At 29.1% G+C, this 10,335-nt stretch overlaps 3 protein-coding genes across 4 annotated transcripts; 2 read left to right on the plus strand and 1 right to left on the minus strand.

Annotated features, from left to right (window-relative positions):
* Positions 1–202: 202 nt before the first annotated feature.
* On the plus strand, positions 203–3,634 carry LOC122529719 (pre-rRNA-processing protein TSR1 homolog). Its single transcript, XM_043656103.1, has 12 exons — positions 203–420; positions 506–776; positions 847–1,093; positions 1,167–1,364; positions 1,436–1,657; positions 1,727–1,892; positions 1,986–2,186; positions 2,274–2,497; positions 2,580–2,843; positions 2,913–3,023; positions 3,109–3,316; positions 3,404–3,634. Exons 1-12 carry the CDS (start codon positions 309–311, stop codon positions 3,559–3,561), a joined length of 2,382 nt encoding a protein of 793 aa, XP_043512038.1. The 5' UTR covers positions 203–308; the 3' UTR covers positions 3,562–3,634.
* Positions 3,635–3,720: 86 nt separating this feature from the next.
* On the plus strand, positions 3,721–5,125 carry LOC122529724. 2 transcript variants are annotated; one of them, XM_043656110.1, is made up of 5 exons: positions 3,721–3,898; positions 4,009–4,107; positions 4,223–4,488; positions 4,556–4,771; positions 4,862–5,125. In XM_043656110.1, exons 1-5 carry the CDS (start codon positions 3,874–3,876, stop codon positions 5,123–5,125), a joined length of 870 nt encoding a protein of 289 aa, XP_043512045.1. In that variant the 5' UTR covers positions 3,721–3,873. The 2 variants fall into 2 exon arrangements, with proteins under 2 accessions (XP_043512045.1, XP_043512046.1); XM_043656111.1 differs by lacking the exon at positions 4,009–4,107.
* A 611-nt stretch (positions 5,126–5,736) lies between these two features.
* On the minus strand, positions 5,737–8,616 carry LOC122529722 (lipase 3-like). Its single transcript, XM_043656109.1, has 8 exons — positions 8,464–8,616; positions 7,574–7,772; positions 7,093–7,207; positions 6,749–6,995; positions 6,432–6,584; positions 6,265–6,349; positions 6,040–6,182; positions 5,737–5,963 (listed from the first exon to the last, which is right to left on the minus strand). The coding sequence occupies exons 1-8, from the start codon at positions 8,581–8,583 to the stop codon at positions 5,817–5,819; spliced, it is 1,209 nt and encodes a 402-aa protein (XP_043512044.1). The 5' UTR covers positions 8,584–8,616; the 3' UTR covers positions 5,737–5,816.
* Between the last annotated feature and the right edge of the window lie 1,719 nt (positions 8,617–10,335).

Here is a 10,335-nt window from a genome sequence, read left to right on the forward strand (position 1 = left end):
CAACTTGGAAAATGTTAATGAAATTACATATAAACAATAAAATACATTTTTTGTTCAAAATTGTAGACGTTTAAAAAATGTATGACTGTTTTTATATTTTCTTTTGTACAATTCTAGAACAATGAAAGATTTTATTAAATAAGATATTACATCCTAAATTAATTAGTGTGTTACTAGAGAAATTTGATAGACGTTAAATGTCCCTATAATTTCGAGAGTAAAATATATAAGAATACACGTGTTTTATACGCAATGTTTGACTCGTTATAAGGATGTTTAATTAGACGAGACATATACTTTCAAATAAAATGGGAATAACAAAGCAAGAAGTACATCGACCTGGGACATTTAAACAAATTAACAAACCGCATAAAACAGGTAGACATCGCAGTAAAGGTTCAATAAGTAACGATGTTAAAGGTACGATTCCTTAGAATTTATATTACTTAATTAATAGTTTAATATTCAATTGATTTCTATATTTTCCAATATCTGCATAATGTAGGAAAAGTTGGAGTAAAGGTTTTATCAAAACGTGCTACTAAAAATCTTGGGAAGAATGCCCGTAGACATCAATCTTCCCAAATTAGAAAGAAGAAGAGAGAGGAAGTATTGCAGCAAAAAAGAAATTTGGGAGGCTCTGAGTCTGCACCTATTCTCGTGTGCATTATTCCATTGCAAGAAGATTTAAATATTGATAGTATCTTATCAATAATAACAAAAGCAGACGATTTTGCAAATATAATTAACAGCCCATGCGGTACAATACATTTAAGGTACGACACTGTGGCGATAAACGATGCTAATAAAAAATACAAAATATTAATTATTGATCTTTTGGAACAGTATACCTAGATTCAAACAACGATTTTCCATTGTCATTCCACCAGTTGGTAATCTATTTGCCACATTGGATGTAGCAAAAATTGCTACAACCATTCTTTTTGTCACGTCTGCTACAAATCAGTCCAATAGCAGTCCTAGAATGGAAGTAATTGATGATTGGGGGAAAGAAATTATTATGCCTTGTGTTGCTCAAGGTTTGACTACTCCTATAGTAGCACTTACAAATATTGAAAGTCTTCCGATAAAGGTATTGTGTTTCTGATTTATCTGTTGTCATATTTCAAATGAATATAATTTTAATTTCATGGATTTTATTGCAGAAACGTCAAGATTTTAAAAATCACGTACAATCTGAAATTTCTAAATGGCTTCCAGAGGAGAAAATTTTTCAATTAGATACTCCTACTGAGGCCTTTAATGTTTTACGGCGCATTGGTACTCAGAAACAAAGATCTGTATCTTATAGGAACAAAAGAGCTCATTTGTTAGCAGAAGAAATAAAATTTAAATGCAATGAAGTAGGTATAAATGCAATGAACATATATAATAATAAAAACATGAACTTACAATTAAATTTCATTTTATTTAGAATTCCACGGATGTTGGAACTCTTATGATCTCGGGATATCTTAGAAACGTTCCACTATCAGTTAATGGTTTGATACACATACCTGGATTCGGAGATTTCCAAATGTCTCAAATTGATGCTCCTGAAGATCCATATCCAGTGGAGAAAAAATCAAGAAAACATAATACGATGGATGAAGAACCGTCTGTGCGAATTCTCGAATGCGCAGATCCAAAGAGACAAGTAATTTTTCATCGAAGTAAAACAATATTTGAAACTTTAAAAACGATCACAAATTGTTTATTTCTTTAGGAATCTCTTGAAAGTGAAAATATACCTGATCCTATGGATGCTGAGCAAACTTGGCCTACAGAAGAGGAATTAGCTCAAGCTAAGACCGAGAGACGAAAAATTTTAAAGAGAGTTCCAAAAGGAACTTCTGAATACCAAGCAGCCTGGATTCCTGACGAGGATGCAGGTATTTTTTTTTAAATCTATAAATTAAATACATAGTGGAAATATATAGTATTTATTACTATATATGTATATGTAAAATAATGTAATTTTGTAGAAGAATTGAGCGAATGCTCGGACGATGAGTCGGAAGACAAGATGTCTGTCGATGAAGCAAAGTCTCAAGCAGATAGCGAAGTAGAGGCAGAAGAAGATGAGGAAGAATACGAGACAATCACTGTGTCCGAAGTTCCTGATGAACGGTACGATCAACATATCGATATGACAGAGGAGAAAGAAACAATGGAAAAATTCAAGCGTATGTTTGTAAAATACATGTATACATACATAACTTAACTAATGATGGAACTTTATTTATATATAAATATACAAATTTCAAATACAGATGCAAAATTAGATGCACAATTTCCTGACGAAGTGGATACACCTCAAGATATGCTGGCAAAACAGAGATTTCAGAAGTATCGTGGACTAAAGTCATTCAGAACAAGTTCGTGGGATCTAAAAGAAAACCTTCCTACTGATTACGCTAGAATATTTCAATTTGAAAATTTTGATCGAACGCGAAAGCGTATATTTAAAGAATCTCAGGAAATAGAAGGTGCTATGGTATGTTTATAAACAGTTGATTAATTAAAAATCAATTATTTATTAATGTTAAATTAAATTATACGAGTACTTATTCTTTTAGCCTGGCTGGTATATCACAATTCACGTTATGAATGTACGACAGGATCTTTTTATCACGTTCTCTGCATTGGAGAATTATCCATTAATCGTATTTGGTTTATTGCCAAACGAACATAAAATGTCTGTCTTAAATTTGGTATTAAAACATACCAATATTAGCCCACAACCAGTAAAATCTAAAGAAAAATTGATATTTCAATGTGGATTTAGAAGATTCACCGCCTGCCCAATATTTAGTCAACACACAAATGGGAACAAACATAAAGTATGTGTTATACTTTATAAGATTCAATATATCTTATATGTTATTGCTAAGTATAGAAACATATTTCAGAATGAGCGATATTTTCGACCAGAGAGTACTGTCGTAGCGAGCATGTTTGCTCCAATTACTTTTCCACCGTGTCCAGTATTGTGTTACATACAAAAATTGAATAAATCTTTGGTAAGAAGAATATACGAAAGATTGCCTCTATGCTTTTATTATTTATGCTTATACTTTTTATCAAAGTTATGATCCATTTTTATAGGAATTAATTGCAACTGGCAGTGTATTGTCTGCAAATCCAAACAGAATAGTCGTAAAACGAGTTGTTCTTAGCGGCCATCCGTACAAAGTGAATAAACGATCAGCGGTTGTAAGATTTATGTTCTTCCATCGAGAAGATATAAACTGGTTTAAACCAATTGAACTACGAACGAAATATGGTCGTAGAGGACATATAAAAGAACCATTAGGTAAATAATTCTTAATTTAATTAAGATGTAATTAATGTAAAAATTAGATAAAAAGAATAGTAAAAATAATATATTGTTTCTATCTAGGTACGCACGGACATATGAAATGTATATTTAATGGTCAACTGAAGTCACAGGATACGATTTTAATGAACTTATACAAACGAGTGTTTCCAAAATGGACATACGAGCCTTTATTATTAACAGAGTTACAATATCAGAATGAAGGCATGAACGTAGAATAAAATATATCAATCAAAAGTATTAAAATGTACATACTGAATGTATACTGAATAAAATTTCGTTATATATTTGAAACATATGATTTACATTTTCGTCTTTAACAATATGCGAAATAAAATCTAATTTTAATTTTAATTTTAGTAACATGATTTCGATATATCGCGAAACGTATCACGTGATTTACGATTTACCCAATTAGCTTCTTTTAAACAGTATTTTATGTATTCTTTCAAAGGTAACATTGTTGTGTGTAAAATTTAATTGACTAACATTTAATAACAATAGTGTTTAGACAAGAATCTTTCTAAGAACAAATGGACTTGGACATTTCTTATATTGGTAATTAGTATAATTTAATATCAATGAAAATGTTGACAAACAAATATAGACATTTGACATTGAAAATAATGAACCTAAATCTTCTTGAAACAAATGTCTATTTAAAACAGAGCCTTTACTTGACGAATGGTTAGAAGAACTTCAATTAATCATTAAAGTACAAGAAAAATTAATCAAGTCTACGGACGAATTTTATATGCCATATATAGGTAATTTGTTGTACTCAAAACTGTAACCCTTTGTTTTCATTCTCATCCACTTTGTGTCTACTTTACTAGACTTTAATTAACAACAAACTTCTCATTCGTTAAATACTATTTTCAGCTGTACCAATTCCTATTGTCAATGCAATATATAAAATAACAGAGTATCTTCATTTAGAACGAGATATTAGATATATTACTATTCACTTATATGATAAATTTATGTGCAACTATTTCTGGGAAATGTATAAAAAAACTGATGGCACGCAAAGTTCTTGGTCACAAATTTGTAAAAGCATATCAAGTCATTCAATATTGTATCTCATGTCCTGCTTACAATTGGCATATAAAATGAATTCACATTTAAACAACTTGAAAATACCGCAAGTATATATACACACTTTTATTTTGAATTTATCGATAATAGTATCTTAATATTTTGTATAATATATAGGTACTTGGTATTTTACAACGCCTAGATAAAAAATCTGTATATACACGCAAGATAATTGTTTCATCAGAATTTAAGGTATTTAAAACTATTGGATTCAGAATGCCACTTTATACTCCGTTAAATTGCATAGAAATTCTACTGGCTGCAACAGGCCTGAAGGACACTCCAAGGATGCAAGAACTTACTATAGATTTATTGGATTTATTTTATCTGCAGGTCTGAATTTTATTAATAAACTATTTCTAGAACATTGGTATTATATCATAAATAACATTAATATCATTAATAAAGCAAATGTGTTTATAGAGAAAGAAATTATACTCCCATTTGCAATGTTTAATCCAAGGATATATTGCAAGAACTATAGAAGAGAAGAGGAGTCTTATGGCATTAGAATCAAATGTATTATTTTTAGGAGCTTCTGTAATTCTTTGTGGGACATTTTTCTTATATGTAAAGAGTGAAACGATAGACGTTATTGCTATAAAATTATCACAGTTGGTAGATATAAAAGTTAATAATATTTGGGATATGGCTAATATTCTTCTCACAATGGCAATTCAAGAATAAATATATAAATTATAATTTAATAATAATTATTTAAAAAATTATATGAAATTTTTGTACATTATACGAAATTACATATTAACAAATTTGTATAAATTGTTTAGAAAATAAGAAAAAGTGATTTTGTTTTTCTAATATTAATCATTTATTTACTTTGAAAGCTTAAAATTAATTATTAAAGGTGTATGTTTTTAATGACAGTTTTAGATTAATTTTATGTGCCCTCTATATGTAAATTTACAAAGGAATATAATTCTTATACATACCGCTAGGTGAAACATTAAGTGTATATGTGTATGTAATTCTATGTATGTGTATATAATTCTTATACATACATATATATATGTATAAGTTGTGTTATTTCTCGGCCATAGTACATATGCACATTCGTCACAAATATTTTTTACTTTTTTACTAAGTTCAGAATTGAAGAAACAATTCAAGAACTTACAAATTAACAAATTATAGTTAGCATAGGATTTTTCATTAGATCATATAAAGAAATATTTAACAAATATTTAATGTTTTTTTGATTTTTGTAAATTGACACAGTCATTGATCATAATCACTAGAATTCGATAAGATTTTGTAATAAAAGTGCCATAAAAATAAACTTATGAACATTCATATTTTTATTGATACGATTGAATATAAAAACGTACATTAAATGCAAATTACTTGCACGAAATAATATTTATTTTCTGTAATGTTTCATAAGATCCAGAACTTTATTATATACCCAAGTATCTACATGCTTTCCCCACACAAAATCAAGATGCGCGAAATTGTCGGATAAAAACTTCTGAACATTGGGCAATGATTTGTACAACTGATGTAAGTCCTGGAAATATTAAAACGAAGGAAAAAATTGAAAAATTTGGAACAAATTGAAGATTCGCAAAAAACATCATACAAACCTGAACGTCAACAAACATATCATTGGCGCCGTAATACAAATACACTGGTAACTTGACATTGCCAAGATTATAATCAGGAGGATTCTTTTGGCCGTATTTTTTTATGTTACCGACAACGCCATAGTCAAATTTCTGGAACTTGCCTGTGAAAGAAAAGAATGTACTGTGAAAAGAAAATTGTAAAATTACTATATTAACCTGTATGTTTGATCATTGAATATTAACCTGAATGAATCAATTGACCATAATGTGCGAATTGTCTAACAGACGCACCAGCAGGATCATATTGTGGGATAAGAGGCAATAGATCCTATAAATTAAAATCAAGTTCAATCGAAAACTATTATGCATAATCATTAATTAATAATACATTATTATTTGCCTTTGATTACCGTATTAAGTTCTTCATCGAAACCAGCAAATAGGAATATGATGTTTTTACACAACGGTTGCAAAGAAGGATTACGACAAACCTTTTTTCCAATCATTTGTATAAGTTTGTTGGACGCTTTAAATTCATACATACCTATTAAATCCGCTAACAACTATAAAAAGATGAAAAATGCAAAAATGCTTCATCTAACGTTAAAATTAGTAATTTCGTTTCATTATCGATTTTGGTAATTAATAATTTTATAAAATTGGAAATTTTAGTAACTATTAATCTTAATGATTATCAGCAATAGTAAAATTAATTTTTGAAGCGTACATTGATATCGTTAGCATGAGGGGCCAACGCTTGGAAAAGAGGACTTTTTGTGTTAGACATGAAGACTGCCGGTGCCATTGGAAAAGAAGCGACTATTTTCTCCTGATATTCTGGCCTTTCACTAGCCATAACAAAAAATGCCGTACTACCCTGGCTATGTGTTATCATAAAGATCTTCTTTTGCGTTGTGTGGTTGATAATGTGATCGATCATCGCTGGGATATCATATAATCCCATTTCATGCCAACTGTACGAACGAATCAACTGTTATGTTATCAAAATGAAATGACTTGATCAAAATCAAAATGCAGATAAATCTCAACGAGCGATTATTCCAGTTATACCTGAACATCCAAAAATCTGAGTGTGAAGGAGACAAGTCTAAGTGCTTCCGTGAGTATCTGTTGCCGCGCACATTGCCCATCCATACATCATATCCTTGGTCTGCTAATATAAAACCTAAAGTTTGGGAGAAAATATTCAAAAAAGTTCGTCCATTATACCAGAATATAATGAATAATATTTTGTCGTTTCTTAAGAACGAAATGTGCGATATACAGTGACGACCGGAGAAAAGTTTAGAAAGCAAACAGCACAAGATAATTTAAAACTTCATAAAATGGAATTGTGTTTAAAAAGTGCAGCAATGCATGTAACATACGTACATCTTAAAATTAGAATATTAGTAAGGAAATGTCTAATTGATAACTAATGTTTGTAATTAATGCTATTCACATAGACAAATACCAATTTTAATCACTTTGTTTGCCACTACAGGACTGTCTTATAAAGAAAAAAAAGAAAAATATGTGATTTGATAATGACCTAAACCCTTTTTGGGACCTCCCAGAAGCCATGTTGCCGAGCAATCTAAAACTCCATGAAGAAGTAGTACAGCTGGCTTATTGTTAGACGGAGGACTTTTCTTTGATCCAGTAATCCTATCCAATTGCAGAACATATCGATCATGTGTGATGACTTCGTAAGTTTCAGCTACGTAACCCGCTTCTTGCGCTCTATCTTTCTAAAAAAAAAAATGCACGCATTCATTTGAGTGAATTGGAAACTGCGAATAAAATGGTACGCATCGCTGATTTTAATGAGATTTAAATATATTGTTGCGATGAAAATTTTGGACAGCTTTTCACTAATCCTTGCGCGATTTTAATTTCGAAGATATTAGCGAGAAACTGTTGTTACTATTATATTGAATTTTGTCTGCATATATACGTCCACGACGCGTATATATCAGACTAATATTTGCGTATTATCTCAACAAATATGTCGCGATGGCGAAATATACAGGTATATAATGGACAAACTTCTCAAAACAAATTTGCTTCTTATAGATTTAAAACTGGCGTTGTAGTATACAGATAAAATAACATCCAACATAAACCTAATATTTATGCAGCCTATACTGACTTTACGTCAGTATAAATCTCTTGTAAATTTATTAAAATTGTAATATTACACTTGTAATATTTATTAAAATAATAAAATAATTAAATTCATTAAAGTGATAAAATTTTGGAAAGATTACTATATCGTAAGATATCTGTAATGATAATTCTGATAGTTTCTGTATAAATAATATTTCTTAAACACAACTGCTGTTTCAAGAATTGTACAACGTTCTTGCAAATAATGAAATTCTTGCCCGGAATGTATTTTAATTAATACAGTTAATACAATTACCAACAAAATATACTTACGGGTGTTAAAACTTTTATAAATGTTGCGTTAGAAATTTCGTTTGTTTCATACTGTTGCCCTATAAGAGGTACTCCTAAAGTTACTGGCAGCACCCAACAGAAAATATATCTTTTAAGCATTGTCGTAGGTGATACAATAAGCAACTACGAGTTAATTCATGGCTTTATATAAGTTTGTTACAGCTTTATATATATATATATATATATATATATATATATATATATATATATATGTCAGTAGATTCTCAGGTGGCATTATCTTATATAAAAAAATAGCGGCTTAAATCGTTATCAATTATCGATTATCGGATCAAACGTCGATTTAAAAAAAATACATATAAAACGACGTAACTAAAAAACATAAATCTTTTGTTGACATTATGCTGCATGATTTATATCAAATTCAGATTTTTTTTTGCATATTTTCATATTTTTATCTTTCTCATACATGAATGAAATTCATGTAAACAATGATAATTAAAAACAACGATTTTCAATCCTCAGTATACAACTTTGATTTATTACCTGCATGATTTGAAAGAAGATAGATACGAGTAAATAAGAAAAACAGCAACAACTGTAAAGTAGCCCATTTTATTCGAAGATGTCTGACATTTATCAATTAGTGTTCTATGTCTGATATTTATCAATTATTATATATTTCTTTATTTCCTATCTAACACTTATAGATTGGTAAATATTTGCTACGGATCTGAAGAATGACTATGAAATAAAACATCCAGGATAAAAAATAATTAAATACCAATTATTTTTTCTTCCTCTAAGAAAATTATTTTTCGTATGCGTAAAAAAGGAATCGTTTAGTTTTGTAAACGAGTAGTCAGCAAATCTTTATTGGCTAGTTTCTTTGAGAATTATGAAACTTGTTTGTCTAATTTATCAGATCGTTAGCGGAAAACATAGTTCGCAGTTTTCGAATTTTTGGACGTTCAGCTTCTTTCTTCTAAATCTCATTTTAATTTAGAAACATTTTTCAAAAAGTTTTTATTATAGTATTCGAATTGTATTATATAATATATAGGATATATTTTCATAACGACAATGGGCTGTTTTAAAAATTTGACTTCCTATTTATTTATCCGTAAAATTTCGGTGAAATCGTTTGAGTGAGAGTTTCAATTGAGAGAGAAAGAATTTGTTATGATATTAAGATTTATGATGAAAATATCGGGAATATTCCTTTAATTTTCTTCCATAAACTTCTGTATAGAAAAATGCCCCATAAATTGCTGAACACACATTTATCATTTAGCAAAGTTTCAAAACATCTGTTTCACTTGGACTTTTTATAAATACATTAATTAATTAAAAGAGACTGCATAAATGAAAAATACTGTAACAAATTCCAAGAATTTTTGAATTTTTACATTGACAGTTCGTTTTTAGTTTCGAAAGACCCTGATGGTGGATTGGCCAACAAATCAAAGGGAAAAGAGAGAGGATTCCAAATATAAAATTTTTATTTCGGTTATTTGTTAATTTTTGAAACATTAATAAAAAGTGTCGATACAATTCACTGAATTCTGCGTATACAGGTATTATTAATAGGCATAATTAATGTAACAATCCTCGATGTAGTAGTCACTGTTGGTAATCGTCGAATAGTCGTAAATACAATAGCAGTGTCTGCGGATTTTTATGCATTTATGAAAAATTTGGCGACGCGCACAGTGCAAATACAATAATACGAAAAACTTTGTAAAATAATTAAAATTAAATATATAATATTCCTTAATAATAAAATTATTAAGTAATAAAATTAAATATATAATAATCCTTAATAATAAAATTATTAAGTAATAAAATTAAATATATAATAATCCTTAATAATAAAATTATTAAGTAATAAAA

The sequence above is a fragment of the Frieseomelitta varia genome, unplaced genomic scaffold (assembly GCF_011392965.1).
Source record: "Frieseomelitta varia isolate USP_RPSP 00005682 unplaced genomic scaffold, Fvar_1.2 scaffold_305, whole genome shotgun sequence".
In the NCBI taxonomy this organism is placed as follows: domain Eukaryota; kingdom Metazoa; phylum Arthropoda; class Insecta; order Hymenoptera; family Apidae; genus Frieseomelitta; species Frieseomelitta varia.